This window comes from Schistocerca cancellata, unplaced genomic scaffold (genome assembly GCF_023864275.1).
Source record: "Schistocerca cancellata isolate TAMUIC-IGC-003103 unplaced genomic scaffold, iqSchCanc2.1 HiC_scaffold_1150, whole genome shotgun sequence".
NCBI classification, from domain to species: Eukaryota; Metazoa; Arthropoda; class Insecta; order Orthoptera; family Acrididae; genus Schistocerca; species Schistocerca cancellata.
The window spans coordinates 2,149,217-2,166,028 of NW_026047149.1; the positions used below are offsets into that span (position 1 = coordinate 2,149,217).

Consider the following 16,812-nt stretch of genomic DNA (forward strand, 5'->3'; position numbering starts at 1 on the left):
GTGCAGCCTTCGCACAGAGTGCACCCTCCACAGAGAGTGCTGCCTCCGCACAGAGTGCAACCTTCGCAAGGAGTGCTGCCTTCGCAAGGAGTGCAGCCATCGCAAGGAGTGCTGCCTTCGCAAGGAGTGCTGCTTTCGCAAGGAGTGCTGCCTTCGCACAGAGTGCTGCTTCGCACAGAGTGCAGCCTTCGCACAGAGTGCAGCCTTCGCACAGAGTGCTCCCTTCGTAAGGAGTGCAGCCTTCGTACAGAGTGCAGCCTTCGCACGGAGTGCTGACTTCGCAAGGAGTGCAGCCTTTGCACGGAGTGCTGACTTTGGAAGGAGTGCAGCCTTCACACAGAGTGCTGCCTTCGCACAGAGTGCTGCCTTCGCACAGAATGCTGCCTTCGCACAGAGTGCACCCTTCGCAAGGAGTGCTGCCTTCGCAAGGAATGCTGCCTTCGCACAGAGTGTTGCCTTCGCACAGAGTGCTGTCTTCGCACTGAGTGGAGCCTTCGCACAGAGTGCTGCCTTCGCACAGAGTGCAGCCTTCGCACAGAGTGCAGCCTTCGCACAGAGTGCTCCCTTCGTAAGGAGTGCAGCCTTCGTACAGAGTGCAGCCTTCGCACGGAGTGCTGACTTCGCAAGGAGTGCAGCCTTTGCACGGAGTGCTGACTTTGGAAGGAGTGCAGCCTTCACACAGAGTGCTGCCTTCGCACAGAGTGCTGCCTTCGCACAGAATGCTGCCTTCGCACAGAGTGCACCCTTCGCAAGGAGTGCTGCCTTCGCAAGGACTGCTGCCTTCGCACAGAGTGTTGCCTTCGCACAGAGTGCTGCCTTCGCACAGAGTTCTGTCTTTGCACAGAGTGTTGCCTTCGCACAGAGTGCTGCCTTCGCACAGAGTGCAGCATTCGCACAGAGTGCTGCCTTCGCACAGAGTGCTGCCTTCGCACAGAGAGCTGCCTTCGCACAGAGTGCTGCCTTAGCACAGAGTGCTGCCTTTGCACAGAGTGCACCCTTCGCAAGGAGTGCTGCCTTCGCAAGGACTGCTGCCTTCGCACAGGGTGCTGTCTTCGCACAGAGTGCTGCCTTCGCACAGAGTGCTGCTTTCGCACAGAGTGCACCCTCCGCAGAGGGCGCCGCCCTCGCGCAGAGTGCTACCTTCGCGCAGAGTGCTGCCTTTGCACAGAGTGCTGCCTTCGCACAGAGTGCTGCCTTCGCACAGAGTGCAGCCTTCGCACAGAGTGCTGCCTTCGCATGGAGTGCAGCCTTCGCACGGAGTGCAGCCTTCGCACGGAGTGCTCCCTTCGCAAGGAGTGCAACCTTCGCACGGAGTGAAGCCTTCGCACGGAGTAATGCCTTCGCAAGGAGTGCAGCCTTGGCACAGAGTGCTGCCTTCGCACAGAGTGCTGCCTTCGCACAGATAGCAGCCTTCGCAAGGAGTGCTGCCATCGCGAAGAGTGCTGCCTTCGCGCAGAGTGCTGCCTTCGCACATAGTGCTTCCTTCGCACAGAGAGCTGCCTTCGCACAGAGTGCTGCCTTCGAACAGAGTGCTGCCTTCGCAAGGAGTGCAGCCTTTGCAAGGAGTGCAGCCTTCGCAAGGAGTGCAGCCTTGGCACAGAGTGCTGCCTTCGCACAGAGTGCTGTCTTCGCACAGAGTGCTGTCTTCGCACAGAGTGCATCCTTCGCACAGAGTGCTCCCTTTGCAAGGAGTACAGCCTTCGCACGTAGTGCAGCCTTCGCACGGAGTGCTGCCTTCGCAAGGAGTGCAGCCTTCACAAGGAGTCCTGCCGTCGCACAAAGTGCTGCCTTCGCACAGAGTGCACCCTTCGCACAGAGTGCACCCTCTGCAGAGAGTGCTGCCTTCGCACAGAGTGCTGGCTTCGCACAGAGTGCAAACTTCGCACAGAGTGCTTCCTTCGCAAGCAGTGCAGCCTTCGCACGGAGTGCAGCCTTCGCACAGAGTGCTCCCTTCGCAAGGAGTGCTGCCTTCGCACGGAGTGCAGCCTTCGCACGGAGTGCAGCCTTCGCACGGAGTGCAGCCTTCGCAAGGAGTGCTGCCTTCGCAAGGAGTGCTGCCTTCGCAAGGAGTGCAGACTTCGCAAGGAGTGCTGCCTTCGCACAGAGTGTTGCCTTCGCACAGAGTGCTGTCTTCGCACTGAGTGGAGCCTTCGCACAGAGTGCTGCCTTCGCACAGTGTGCTGCCTTCGCACAGAGTGCTGCCTTCGCACAGAGTGCAATCTTCGCACAGAGTGCAGCCTTTGCGCAGAGTGCAGCCTTCGCTCAGAGTGCTGCCTTCGCACAGAGTGCAGCCTTCGCACGGAGTGCAGCCTTCACACGGAGTGCAGCCTTCGCACGGAGTGCTGCCTTCGCAAGGAGTGCTGCCTTCGCAAGGAGTGCTGCCTTCGCAAGGAGTGCTGCCTTCGAACGGAGTGCAGCCTTCGCAAGGAGTGTTGCCTTCGCAAGGAGTGCAGCCTTTGCACGGAGTTCAGCCTTCGCACGGAGAGCTCCCTTCGTAAGGAGTGCAGCCTTCGCACGGAGTGCTGCCTTCGCAAGGAGTGCAGCCTTCGCAAGGAGTGCTGCCTTCGCACAGAGTGCTGCCTTCGCACAGAGTGCTGCCTTTGCACAGAGTGCTGCCTTCGCACAGAGTGCTGCCTTCTTACAGAGTGCTGCCTTCGCACAGGGTGCTGCCTCCGCACAGGGTGCTGCCTTCGCACAGGGTGCTGACTTCGCACAGGGTGCTGCCTTCGCACAGAGTGCACCCTTCGCACAGAGTGCTGCCTTCACAAGGAGTGCTGCCTTCGCACAGAGTGCTGCTTTCGCACAGAGTTCTTCCTTCACACAGAGTGCTGCCTTCGCACAGAGTGCACCCTCCGCAGAGGGTGCCGCCCTCGCGCAGAGTGCTGCCTTCGCACAGAGTGCTGCCTTCGCACAGAGTGCTGCCTTCGCACAGAGTGCTGCCTTCAAACAGAGTGCTGCCTTCGCAAGGAATACAGCCTTCGCAAGGAGTGCTGCCTTCGCACAGAGTGCTCCCTTCGCAAGGAGTGCAACCTTCGCACGGAGTGCAGCCATCACACTGAGTGCTGCCTTCGCAAGGAGTGCTGCCTTCGCAAGGAGTGCAGCCTTCGCAAGGAGTGATGCCTTCGCACAGAGTGCTGCCTCCGCACAGAGTGCAGCCTTCGCAAGGAGTGCTGCCTTCGCACAGAGTGCTGCCTTCGCACAGAGTGCAGCCTTTGCACAGAGTGCTGCCTTCGCAAGGAGTGCAACCTTCGCACGGAGTGCTGCCTTCGCACATAGTGCTGCCTTCGCAAGGAGTGCTGCCTTCGCACAGAGTGCAGCCTTCGCAAAGAGTGCTGCCTTCGCTCAGAGTGCTGCCTTCGCGCAGAGTGCTGCCTTCTCACAGAGTGCTTCCTTCGCACAGACAGCTGCCTTCGCACAGAGTGCAGCCTTTGCACAGAGTGCTTCCTTCGCAAGGAGAGCTGCCTTCGCAAGGAGTGCAGCCTTCGCAAGGAGTGCTGCCTTCGCACAGAGTGCTCCCTTCGCAAGGAGTGCAGCCTACGCACGGAGTGCAGCCTTCGCACGGAGTGCTGCCTTCGCAAGGAGTGCAGCCTTTGCACGGAGTGCTGCCTTCGCATGCAGTGCAGCCTTCGCAGGGAGTGCAGCCTTCGCACAGAGTGCTGCCTTCGCAAGGAGTGCAATCTTCGCATAGAATGCAGCCTTGGCAAGGAGTGCAGCCTTGGCAAGGAGTGCTGACTTCGCACAGAGTGCAGCCTTCGCATAGAGTGCAGCCTTCGCACAGAGTGCAGCCTTCGCACAGAGTGCTGCCTTCGCACAGAGTGCACCCTTGTTACAGAGTGCACCCTCCGCAGAGAGTGCTGCCTTCGCACAGAGTGCTGGCTTCGCACAGAGTGCATCCTTCGCACAGAGTGCTCCCTTTGCAAGGAGTGCAGCCTTCGCATGGAGTGCAGCCTTCGCACGGAGTGCTGCCTTCGCACAGAGTGCTGCCTTCGCACAGAGTGCTGCCTTCGCACAGAGTGCTGCCTTCGCAAGGATTGCAGCCTTCGCAAGGAGTGCTGCCTTCGCACAGAGTGCTGCCTTCGCACAGGGTGCAGCCTTCGCACAGAGTGCAGCCTTCGCACAGAGTGCTGTCTTCGCACAGAGTGCTGTCTTCGCACAGAGTGCTGTCTTCGCACAGAGTGCTGTCTTCGCAGAGAGTGCTGTCTTCGCACAGAGTGCATCCTTCGCACAGAGTGCTCCCTTTGCAAGGAGTGCAGCCTTCGCACGGAGTGCAGCCTTCGCACAGAGTGCAGCCTTCGCACGGAGTGCTGCCATCGCAAGGAGTGCACCCTTCGCAAGGAGTCCTGCCATCGCACTGAGTGCTGCCTTCGCACAGAGTGCTGCCTTCGCACAGAGTGCTGCCTTCGCACAGAGTGCACGTTTCGCACAGAGTGCACCCTCCGCAGAGAGTGCTGCCTTCGCACATTGTGCTGGCTTCGCACAGAGTGCATCCTTCGCACAGAGTGCTCCCTTCGCAAGGAGTGCAGCCTACGCACGGAGTGCAGCCTTCGCACGGAGTGCTGCCTTCGCAAGGAGTGCAGCCTTTGCACGGAGTGCTGCCTTTGCACGCAGTGCAGCCTTCGCAGGGAGTGCAGCCTTCGCACAGAGTGCTGCCTTCGCAAGGAGTGCAGTCTTCGCACAGAGTGCAGCCTTGGCAAGGAGTGCAGCCTTGGCAAGGAGTGCTGACTTCGCACAGAGTGCAGCCTTCGCATAGAGTGCAGCCTTCGCACAGAGTGCAGCCTTCGCACAGAGTGCTGTCTTCGCACAGAGTGCTGTCTTCGCACAGAGTGCTGTCTTCGCACAGAGTGCATCCTTCGCACAGAGTGCTCCCTTTGCAAGGAGTGCAGCCTTCGCACGGAGTGCAGCCTTCGCACAGAGTGCAGCCTTCGCACGGAGTGCTGCCATCGCAAGGAGTGCAGCCTTCGCAAGGAGTCCTGCCATCGCACTGAGTGCTGCCTTCGCACAGAGTGCTGCCTTCGCACAGAGTGCTGCCTTCGCACAGAGTGCACGTTTCGCACAGAGTGCACCCGCCGCAGAGAGTGCTGCCTTCGCACATTGTGCTGGCTTCGCACAGAGTGCATCCTTCGCACAGAGTGCTCCCTTTGCAAGGAGTGCAGCCTTCGCACGGAGTGCAGCCTTCGCACGGAGTGCTGCCTTCGCACGGAGTGCTGCCTTCGCACAGAGTGCTGCCTTCGCACAGAGTGCTGCCTTCGCAAGGAATGCAGCCTTCGCAAGGAGTGCTGCCTTCGCACAGAGTGCTGCCTTCGCACAGAGTGCAGCCTTTGCACAAAGTGCTCCCTTCGCAAGGAGTGCAACCCTCGCACGGAGTGCAGCCATCACACGGAGTGCTGCCTTCGCAAGGCGTGCTGCCTTCGCAAGGAGTGCAGCCTTCGCAAGGAGTGCTGCCTTCGCACAGAGTGCTGCCTTCACACAGAGTGAAGCCTTCGCAAGGAGTGCTGCCTTCGCACAGAGTGCTGCCTTCGCACAGAGTGCAGCCTTTGCACAGAGTGCTGCCTTCGCAAGGAGTGCAACCTTCGCACGGAGTGCTGCATTAGCACAGAGTGCTGCCTTCGCAAGGAGTGCTGCCTTCGCACAGAGTGCAGCCTTCGCAAAGAGTGCTGCCTTCGCACAGAGAGCTACCTTCGCGCAGAGTGCTGCCTTCGCACAGAGTGCTTCCTTCGCACAGACAGCTGGCTTCGCACAGAGTGCAGCCTTCGCACAGAGTGCTTCCTTCGCAAGGAGTGCTGCCTTCGCAAGGAGTGCTGCCTTCGCAAGGAGTGCTGCCTTCGCACAGAGTGCTCCCTTCGCAAGGAGTGCAGCCTTCGCACGGAGGTCAGCCTTTGCACGGAGTGCTGCCTTCGCAAGGAGTGCAGCCTTTGCACGGAGTTCAGCCTTCGCACGGAGAACTCCCTTCGTAAGGAGTGCAGCCTTCGCACGGAGTGCTGCCTTCGCAAGGAGTGCAACCTTCGCAAGGAGTGCTGCCTTCGCACAGAGTGCTGCCTTCGCACAGAGTGCTGCCTTGGGACAGATTGCTCCCTTCGCACAGAGTGCTGCCTTCTTACAGAGTGCTGAATTCGCACAGGGTGCTGCCTCCGCACAGGGTGCTGCCTTCGCACAGGGTGCTGACTTCGCACAGGGTGCTGCCTTCGCACAGAGTGCACCCTTCGCACAGAGTGCTGCCTTCACAAGGAGTGCTGCCTTCGCACAGAGTTCTGCCTTCGCACAGAGTGCAGCCTTTGCACAGAGTGCTGCCTTCGCAAGGAGTGCAACCTTCGCAAGGAGTGATGCCTTCCCACAGAGTGCTGCCTCCGCACAAAGTGCAGCCTTCGCAAGGGGTGCTGCCTTCGCACAGAGTACTGCCTTCGCACAGAGTGCAGCCTTCGAACATAGTGCTGCCTTCGCAAGGAGTGCTGCCTTCGCACAGAGTGCAGCCTTCGCAAAGAGTGCTGCCTTTGCTCAGAGTGCTGCCTTCGCGCAGAGTGCTGCCTTCTCACAGAGTGCTTCCTTCGCACAGACAGCTGCCTTCGCACAGAGTGCAGCCTTCGCACAGAGTGCTTCCTTAGCAAGGAGAGCTGCCTTCGCAAGGAGTGCAGCCTTCGCAAGGAGTGCTGCCTTCGCACAGAGTGCTCCCTTCGCACGGAGTGCAGCCTACGCACGGAGTGCAGCCTTCGCACGGAGTGCTGCCTTCGCAAGGAGTGCAGCCTTTGCACGGAGTGCTGCCTTCGCACGCAGTGCAGCCTTCGCAGGGAGCGCAGCCTTCGCACAGAGTGTTGCCTTCGCAAGGAGTGCAGTCTTCGCATAGAGTGCAGCCTTGGCAAGGAGTGCAGCCTTGGCAAGGAGTGCTGACTTCGCACAGAGTGCAGCCTTCGCATAGAGTGCAGCCTTCGCACAGAGTGCAGCCTTCGCACAGAGTGCTGCCTTCGCACAGAGTGCACCCTTGGCACAGAGTGCACCCTCCGCAGAGAGTGCTGCCTTCGCACAGAGTGCTGGCTTCGCACAGAGTGCATCCTTCGCACAGAGTGCTCCCTTTGCAAGGCGTGCAGCCTTCGCACGGAGTGCAGCCTTCGCACGGAGTGCTGCCTTCGCACAGAGTGCTGCCTTCGCACAGAGAGCTGCCTTCGCACAGAGTGCTGCCTTCGCAAGGAATGCAGCCTTCGCAAGGAGTGCTGCCTTCGCACAGAGTGCTGCCTTCGCACAGGGTGCAGCCTTCGCACAGAGTGCTCCCTTCGCAAGGAGTGCAACCTTCGCACGGAGTGCAGCCATCACACAGAGTGCTGCCTTCGCAAGGAGTGCTGCCTTCGCGCAGAGTGCTCCCTTCTCACAGAGTGCTTCCTTCGCACAGACAGCTGCCTTCGCACAGAGTGCAGCCTTCGCACAGAGTGCTTCCTCCGCAAGGAGTGCTGCCTTCGCAAGGAGTGCAGCCTTCGCAAGGAGTGCTGCCTTCGCACAGAGTGCTCTCTTCGCAAGGAGTGCAGCCTACGCACGGAGTGCAGCCTTCGCACGGAGTGCTGCCTTCGCAAGGAGTGCAGCCTTTGCATGGAGTGCTGCCTTCGCACGCAGTGCAGCCTTCGCAGGGAGTGCAGCCTTCGCACAGAGTGCTGCCTTCGCAAGGAGTGCAGTCTTCGCACAGAGTGCAGCCTTGGCAAGGAGTGCAGCCTTGGCAAGGAGTGCTGACTTCGCACAGAGTGCAGCCTTCGCATAGAGTGCAGCCTTCGCACAGAGTGCAGCCTTCGCACAGAGTGCTGTCTTCGCACAGAGTGCTGTCTTCGCACAGAGTGCTGTCTTCGCACAGAGTGCTGTCTTCGCATAGAGTGCTGTCTTCGCACAGAGTGCATACTTCGCACAGAGTGCTCCCTTTGCAAGGAGTGCAGCCTTCACACGGAGTGCAGCCTTCGCACAGAGTGCAGCCTTCGCACGGAGTGCTGCCATCGCAAGGAGTGCAGCCTTCGCAAGGAGTCCTGCCATCGCACTGAGTGCTGCCTTCGCACAGAGTGCTGCCTTCGCACAGAGTGCTGCCTTCGCACAGAGTGCACGTTTCGCACAGAGTGCACACTCCGCAGAGAGTGCTGCCTTCGCACAGAGTGCTGGCTTCGCACAGAGTGCATCCTTCGCACAGAGTGCTCCCTTTGCAAGGAGTGCAGCCTTCACACGGAGTGCAGCCTTCGCACAGAGTGCAGCCTTCGCACGGAGTGCTGCCATCGCATGGAGTGCAGCCGTCGCAAGGCGTGCAGCCAACGCATGGAGTGCAGCCTTCGCAACGAGTGCAGCCGTCGCACGGAGGGCAGCCTTCGCACGGAGTGATGCCTTCGCACGGAGTGCATCCTTCGCACAGAGTGCTGCCTTCGCACGGAGTGCTCCCTTCACACAGAGTGCTGCTTTCGCAAGGAGTGCAGCCTTCACATGGGGTGCTGCCTTCGCACAGAGTGCTGCCTTCACAAGGAGTGCAGCCTTCGCAAGGAGTGCAGCCTTCGCAAGGGGTGCAGCCTTCGCACGGAGTGCAGGTTTCGCACGGTGTGCAGCCTTCGCACAGAGTGCTGCCTTCGCAAGGAGTGCAGCCTTCGCAAGGAGTCCTGCTTTCGCACGAAGTGCTGCCTTCGCAGGGAGTGCTGCCTTCGCAAGGAGTGCGGCCTTCGCGCAGAATGCTGCCTTCGCACAGATTGCTGCCTTCGCAAGGAGTGCAGCCATCGCACAGATTGCAGCCTTTGCACGAATTGCTGCCTTTGCACGGAGTGCAGCCTTTGCGCAGAGTGCTGCCTTCGCACAGAGAGCTGCCTTCGCAAGGAGTGCAGCCTTCGCACGGAGTGCAGCCTTCGCACAGAGTGCTCCCTTCGCACGGAGTGCAGCCTTCGCAAGGAGTGCAGCTTTCGCACAGAGTACAGCCTTCGCACAGAGTGCTGCCTTTGCACGGAGTGCCGACTTCGAACAGCGTGCTGCCTTCGCACAGGGTGCAGCCTTCGCACAGAGTGCAGCCTTTGCACAGAGTGCAGCCTTTGCACAGAATGCTGCATTCAAACAGAGTGCTGCCTTCCCATGGAGTGCTGCCGTCGCACAGAGTGCAGTCTTCGCACAGAGTGCTGCCTTCGCAAGGAGTGCAGCAATCGCACAGAGTGTAGCCTTCGCACAGAGTGCAGCCTTCGCACAGAGAGCTGCCTTCACGAGGAGTGCAACCTTCGCAAGGAGTGCAGTCATCGCACAATGTGCAGCCATCACACAGAGTGCAGCCTTCGGACAGAGTGCTGCCTTCGCACAGGGTGCTGCCTTCGCACGGAGTGCAGTCTTTGCACAGAGTGCTGCCTTCACAAGGAGTGCAGCCTTCACACAGTGTGCTGCCTTCGCACGGAGTGCCGCCTTCGCACGGAGTGCAGCCTTCGCACGGAGTGCTGCCTTCGCACGGAGTGCAGCCTTCGCACAGAGTGCAGCCTTCGCACAGAGTGTAGCCTTCGCACAGAGTGCTGCCTTCGCACAGAGTGCTGCTTTCGCACAGAGTGGTGCCTTCGCACATAGTGCTGCCTTCACACAGAGTGCTGCCTTCACACAGAGTGCAGCCTTCCCACAGAGTGCAGCCTTCGCAAGGAGTGCAGCCATCGCACGGAGTGCAGCCTTCCCACAGAGTGCTGCTCTCGCACATAGTGCAGCCTTCACACAGAGTGCTGCCTTCGCAAGGAGTGCAACCTTGGCACAGAGTGCAGCCTTCGCACACAGTGCTGCCTTCGCAAGGAGTGCAGCCGTCGCACGTAGTGCAGGCTTCGCACAGAGCGCTCCCTTGGCACAGAGTGCTGCCTTCGCAAGGAGTGCAGCTTTCGCACAGAGTGCAGCCTTCAGACAGAGTGCTGCCTTCGCACGGAGTGCTGCCTTTGCACAGAGTGCTGCCTACACACAGAGTGCACAATTCGCACAGAGTGCTGCCTTTTCTCAGTGTGCTGCCTTTGCCCAGAGTGCTGCCTTCACACAGAGTATCGACTTCGCACAGAGTGCTGCCTTCGCACAGGGTGCAACCTTCGCACAGAGTGCTGCCTTCGCACAGAGTGCACCCTTGGCACAGAGTGCACCCTCCGCAGAGAGTGCTGCCTTCGCACAGAGTGCTGGCTTCGCACAGAGTGCATCCTTCGCACAAAGTGCTCCCTTTGCAAGGCGTGAAGCCTTCGCACGGAGTGCAGCCTTCGCATGGAGTGCTGCCTTCGCACAGAGTGCTGCCTTCGCACAGAGTGCTGCCTTCGCACAGAGTGCTGCCTTCGCAAGGAATGCAGCCTTCGCAAGGAATGCAGCCTTCGCAAGGAGTGCTGCCTTCACACAGAGTGCTGCCTTCGCACAGGCTGCAGCCTTCGCACAGAGTGCTCCCTTCGCAAGGAGTGCAACCTTCGCACAGAGTGCAGCCATCACATAGAGTGCTGCCTTCGCAAGGAGTGCTGCCTTCGCGCAGAGTGCTGCCTTCTCACAGAGTGCTTCCTTCGCACAGACAGCTGCCTTCGCACAGAGTGCAGCCTTCGCACAGAGTGCTTCCTTCGCAAGGAGTGCTTCCTTCGCAAGGAGTGCTGCCTTCGCAAGGAGTGCAGCCTTCGCAAGGAGTGCTGCCTTGGCACAGAGTGCTCCCTTCGCAAGGAGTGCAGCCTACGCACGGAGTGCAGCCTTCGCACGGAGTGCTGCCTTCGCAAGGAGTGCAGCCTTTGCTCGGATTGCTGCCTTCGCACGCAGTGCAGCCTTCGCAGGGAGTGCAGCCTTCGCACAGAGTGCTGCCTTCGCAAGGAGTGCATTCTTCGCACGGAGTGCAGCCTTGGCAAGGAGTGCAGCCTTGGCAAGGAGTGCAGCCGTGGCAAGGAGTGCAGCCTTGGCAAGGAGTGCTGACTTCGCACAGAGTGCAGCCTTCGCATAGAGTGCAGCCTTCGCATAGAGTGCAGCCTTCGCACAGAGTGCAGCCTTCGCACAGAGTGCTGTCTTCGCACAGAGTGCTGTCTTCGCACAGAGTGCTGTCTTCGCGCAGAGTGCTGTCTTCGCACAGAGTGCATCCTTCGCACAGAGTGCTGCCTTCGCACAGAGTGCTGCCTTCGCACAGAGTGCAGCCTTTGCACAAAGTGCTCCCTTCGCAAGGAGTGCAACCTTCGCACGGAGTGCAGCCATCACACGGAGTGCTGCCTTTGCAAGGAGTGCTGCCTTCGCAAGCAGTGCAGCCTTCGCAAGGAGTGCTGCCTTCGCACAGAGTGCTGCCTTCACACAGAGTGAATCCTTCGCAAGGAGTGCTGCCTTCGCACAGAGTGCTGCCTTCGCACAGAGTGCAGCCTTTGCCTAGAGTGCTGCCTTCGCAAGGAGTGCAACCTTCGCACGGAGTGCTGCCTTCGCACAAAGTGCTGCCTTCGCAAGGAGTGCTGCCTTCGCACAGAGTGCAGCCTTCGCAAAGAGTGCTGCCTTCGCACAGAGTGCTACCTTCGCGCAGAGTGCTGCCTTCGCACAGAGTGCTTCCTTCGCACAGACAGCTGGCTTCGTACAGAGTGCAGCCTTCGCACAGAGTGCTTCCTTCGCAAGGAGTGCTGCCTTCGCAAGGAGTGCAGCCTTCGCAAGGAGTGCTGCCTTCGCACAGAGTGCTCCCGTCGCAAGGAGTGCAGCCTTCGCACGGAGTGCAGCCTTCGCCCGGAGTGCTCCCTTCGCAAGGAGTGCAGCCTTTGCACGGAGTGCTGCCTTCGCACGGAGTGCAGCCTTCGCAGGGAGTGCAGCCTTCGCACAGAGTGCTGCCTTTGCAAGGAGTGCAGTCTTCACACAGAGAGCAGCCTTGTCAAGGAGTGCAGCCTTGGCAAGAAGTGCTGACTTCGCACAGAGTGCACCCTTCGCACTGAGTGCACACTGAACAGAGAGTGCTGCCTTCGCACAGAGTGCAAACTTCGCAAGGAGTGCTGCCTTCGCAAGGAGTGCAGCCATCACACGGAGTGCAGCCTTTGCACAGAATGCTCTCTTCGCAAGGAGAGAGCATTCGCACGGGGTGCAGCCTTCGCAGGGAGTGCAGCCTTCGCACGGAGTGCTGCCTTCGTAAAGAGTGCAGCCTTCGCCAGGAGTGCTGCCTTCGCACGGAGTGCAGCCTTCGCACGGAGTGCAGCCTTCGCACGGAGTGCAGCCTTCGCACGGAGTGCTGCCTTTGCAAGGAGTGCAGCCTTCGCAAGGAGTGCTGCCTTCGCAAGGAATGCAGCCTTCGCAAGGAGTGCAGCCTTCGCAAGGAGTGCTGCCTTCGCACAGAGTGCTGCCTTCGCACAGAGTGCAGAGTTCTCACAGAGTGCTGCCTTCGCACAGAGTGCTGCCTTCACACAGAGTGCAGCCTTCGTACAGAGTAATGCCTTCGCAAGGAGTGCAGCTTTCGCACAGAGTGCAGCTTTCGCACAGAGTGCTGCCTTCGTAATGAGTGCTGCCTTCGCACAGAGTGCTGCCTTCGCAAAGAGTGCTGCCTTCGCAAAGAGTGCTGCCTTCGCAAAGAGTGCATCCTTCACACAGAGTGCAGCCTTCGCACAGAGTGCAGCCGTCACAAGGCATGCAGCTGTCGCATGGAGTGCAGCCGTCGCAAGGCGTGCAGCCAACGCATGGAGTGCAGCCTTCGCAACGAGTGCAGCCGTCGCACGGAGTGCAGCCTTCGCACGGAGTGATGCCTTCGCACGGAGTGCAGCCTTCGCACAGAGTGCTGCCTTCGCACGGAGTGCTCCCTTCACACAGAGTGATGCTTTCGCAAGGAGTGCAGCCTTCACATGGGGTGCTGACTTCGCACAGAGTGCTGCCTTCGCAAGGAATGCAGCCTTCGCAAGGAGTGCAGCCTTCGCAAGGGGTGCAGCCTTCGCACGGAGTGCAGGTTTCGCACGGTGTGCAGCCTTCGCACAGAGTGCTGCCTTCGCAAGGAGTGCAGCCTTCGCAAGGAGTCCTGCTTTCGCACGAAGTGCTGCCTTCGCAATGAGTGCTGCCTTCGCAAGGAGTGCGGCCTTCGCGCAGAGTGCTGCCTTCGCACAGATTGCTGCCTTCGCAAGGAGTGAAGCCGTCGCACAGATTGCAGCCTTTGCACGAATTGCTGCCTTTGCACGGAGTGCAGCCTTTGCGCAGAGTGCTGCCTTCGCACAGAGAGCTGCCTTCGCAAGGAGTGCAGCCTTCGCACGGAGTGCAGCCTTCGCACAGAGTGCTCCCTTCGCACGGAGTGCAGCCTTCGCAAGGAGTGCAGCTTTCGCACAGAGTACAGCCTTCGCACAGAGTGCTGCCTTCGCACGGAGTGCTGCCTTTGCATAGAGTGCTGCCTACGCACATAGTGAACAATTCGCACAGAGTGCTGCCTTAGCACAGAGTGCTGCCTTTGCACAGAGTTCTGCCTTCGCACAGAGTGCCGACTTCGCACAGCGTGCTGCCTTCGCACAGGGTGTAGCCTTCGCACAGAGTGCAGCCTTTGCACAGAGTGGAGCCTTTGCACAGAATGCTGCATTCAAACAGAGTGCTGCCTTCCCATGGAGTGCTGCCGTCGCACAGAGTGCAGTCTTCGCAAGGAGTGCTGCCTTCGCAAGGAGTGCAGCAATCGCACAAAGTGTAGCCTTCGCACAGAGTGCAGCCTTCGCACAGAGAGCGCCTTCACAAGGAGTGCAACCTTCGCAAGGAGTGCAGTCATCGCACAGTGTGCAGCCATCACACAGAGTGCAGCCTTCGCACAGAGTGCTGCCTTCGCACAGGGTGCTGCCTTCGCACGGAGTGCAGTCTTTGCACAGAGTGCTGCCTTCACAAGGAGTGCAGCCTTCACACAGTGTGCTGCCTTCGCACGGAGTGCCGCCTTCGCACGGAGTGCAGCCTTCGCACGGAGTGCTGCCTTCGCACGGAGTGCAGCCTTCGCACAGAGTGCAGCCTTCGCACAGAGTGTAGCCTTCGCACAGAGTGCTGCCTTCGCACAGAGTGCTGCTTTCGCACAGAGTGGTGCCTTCGCACATAGTGCTGCCTTCACACAGAGTGCAGCCTTCCCACAGAGTGCAGCCTTCGCAAGGAGTGCAGCCATCGCACGGAGTGCAGACTTCGCACAGAGTGCTGCTCTCGCACATAGTGCAGCCTTCACACAGAGTGCTGCCTTCGCAAGGAGTGCAACCTTGGCACAGAGTGCAGCCTTCGCACACAGTGCTGCCTTCGCAAGGAGTGCAGCCGTCGCACGTAGTGCAGGCTTCGCACAGAGTGCTCCCTTCGCACAGAGTGCTGCCTTCGCAAGGAGTGCAGCTTTTGCACAGAGTGCAGCCTTCGGACAGAGTGCTGCCTTCGTACGGAGTGCTGCCTTTGCACAGAGTGCTGCCTACACACAGAGTGCACAATTCGCACAGAGTGCTGCCTTTGCACAGTGTGCTGCCTTTGCCCAGAGTGCTGCCTTCACACAGAGTATCGACTTCGCACAGAGTGCTGCCTTCGCACAGGGTGCAACCTTCGCACAGAGTGCAGCCTTCGCACAGAGTGCAGCCTTTGCACAGAAATCTGCATTCAAACAGAGTGCAGTGTTCGCACAGAGTGCTGCCTTCGCAAGGAGTGCAGCCTTCGCACAGAGTGCAGCCTTTGCACAGAGTGCAGCCTTTGCACAGAGTGCAGCCTTTGCACAGAGTGCAGCCTTCGCACAGAGTGCTGCCTTCGCAAGGAGTGCTGCCTTCGCACGGAGTGCTGCCTTCGCACGGAGTGCAGCCTTCACACGGAGTGCTGCCTTTGCACGGAGTGCAGCCTTCGCACAGAGTGCTGCCTTCACACAGAGTGCTGCCTTCGCACAGATTGCTGCCTTCGCAAGGAGTGAAGCTTTCGCACGGAGTGCAGCCTTCGCACAGAGTGCAGCTTTCGCAAGGAGTTGCAGCCTTCGCACAGAGTGCAGCCTTCGCAAGGAGTGCTGCCTTCGCAAGGAGTGCAGCCTTCGCAATTAGTGCTGCCTTCGCAAGGAGTGCTGCCTTCGCAAGGAGTGCATCCTTTGCACGGAGTGCAGCCTTCGCACGGAGTGCAGCCTTCGCATCTAGTGCAGCCTTCGCAAGTAGTGCAGCCTTCGCAAGTTGTGCAGCCTTCACACAGAGTGCAGCCTTCGCACAGAGTGCTGCCTTCGCAAGGAGTGCAGCCTTCGCAAAGAGTCCTGCCTTCGCACGAAGTGCTGCCTTTGCAGGGAGTGCTGCCTTCGCAAGGAGTGCAGCCTTCCCACAGAGTGCAGCCTTCGCACGGAGTGCAGCCTCCGCACGGAGTGCAGCCTTCGCACGGAGTGCAGCCTTCGCACGGAGTGCAGCCTTCGCACAGAGTACAGCCTTCGCACAGAGTGCAGCCTTCGCACAGAGTGCAGAATTCGCACAGAGTGCTGCCTTCGCACAGAGTGCTGCCTTCGCACATAGTGCTGCCTTCGCACAGAGTGCTGCCTTCGCACATAGTGCTGCCTTCGCACAGAGTGCTGCCTTTACACAGAGTGCAGCCTTCACACAGAGTGCAGCCTTCGCACAGAGTGCAGCCTTCGCAAGGAGTGCAGCCATCGCACGGAGTGCAGCCTTCGCACAGAGTGCTGCTTTTGCATGGAGTGCAGCCTTTGCACAGAGTGCTGCCTTCTCAAGGAGTGCAACCTTCGCACAGAGTGCAGCCTTTGCACAGAGTGCTGTCTTCGCAAGGAGTGCTGCCTTCGCAATGAGTGCAGCCTTCGCAAGGAGTCCTGCCTTTGCACGAAGTGCTGCCTTCGCAGGGAGTGCTGCCTTCGCAAGGATTGCAGCCTTCGCACAGAGTGCTGCCTTCGCAAGGAGTGCAGCCTTCGCACAGAGTGCACCCTTCCAAGGAGTGCAGCCTTCGCAAGGAGTGCAGCCTTCGCACGGAGTGCAGCCTTCGCATGGAGTGCTGCCTTCGCACAGAGTGCAGCTTTCGCACAGAGTGCTGCCTTCGCACAGAGTGCTGCCTTCGCACAGAGTGCTGCCTTCGCAAGGAGTGCAGCCTTCGCTCAGAGTGCTGCCTTCGCAAGGAGTGCAGCCTTCGCAAGGAGTGCAGCCTTCGCAAGGAGTGCAGCCTTCGCAAGGAGTGCAGCCTTCGCACGGAGTGCTGCCTTCGCACGGAGTGCTGCCTTCGCACAGAGTACAGCCTTCGCACAGAGTGCAGCCTTCGCACAGTGTGCTGCCTGCGCACAGAGTGCTGCTTTCACACAGAGTGCTGCCTTTGCACATAGTGCTGCCTTCGCACAGAGTGCTGCCTTCACACAGAGTGCAGCCTTCGCACAGAGTGCAGCCTTAGCAAGGAGTGCAGCCATCGCACGGAGTGCAGCCTTCGCACAGAGTGCTGCTTTCGCACGGAGTGCAGCGTTCGCACAGAGTGCTGCCTTCGCAGGGAGTGCAGCCTTGGCACAGAGTGCTGTCTTCGCAATGTGGTGCAATTGTCTCTGAGCACTATGGGACTTAACATCTGAGATCATCAGTCCCCTAGAACTTCGAACTACTGAAACCTTACTAACCTAAGGACATTACACACATCCATGCCCGAGGCATGATTCGAACCGGCGTTCATAGCACTTGCACAGGTCCGGACTGAAGCGCCTAAAACCTCTCGGCCACCTCGGCCGGCTTCTTCACAATGTGTGCTGCCTTCACACTGTGTGCTGCATTTATACAGTGTACTGACTTCACAAGGTGCGCTGCCTTCACAAGTCGGTCCTCCTTCACAATATGTACTGCCTTTGCAGTGTCTTATTTCTTCACATGGTCTTCTTCATTTGCATGGTGTGCTACCTTCGCAGGGTTTGCTACTTTCGATAGGTTGACTGCCTTCACCGGATATGCAGCTTCTGCAAGGTAATCTTGTAAA

General features: G+C 59.5%; 1 protein-coding gene across 1 annotated transcript; it reads left to right on the plus strand.

Moving 5' to 3' along the window:
• Nucleotides 1-13,493: 13,493 nt before the first annotated feature.
• Nucleotides 13,494-16,394, plus strand: LOC126159958 (ice-structuring glycoprotein-like). The gene is made up of 3 exons (XM_049916765.1): nucleotides 13,494-14,786; nucleotides 14,866-16,089; nucleotides 16,143-16,394. Exons 1-3 carry the CDS (start codon nucleotides 13,494-13,496, stop codon nucleotides 16,392-16,394), a joined length of 2,769 nt encoding a protein of 922 aa, XP_049772722.1.
• Nucleotides 16,395-16,812: the final 418 nt, after the last annotated feature.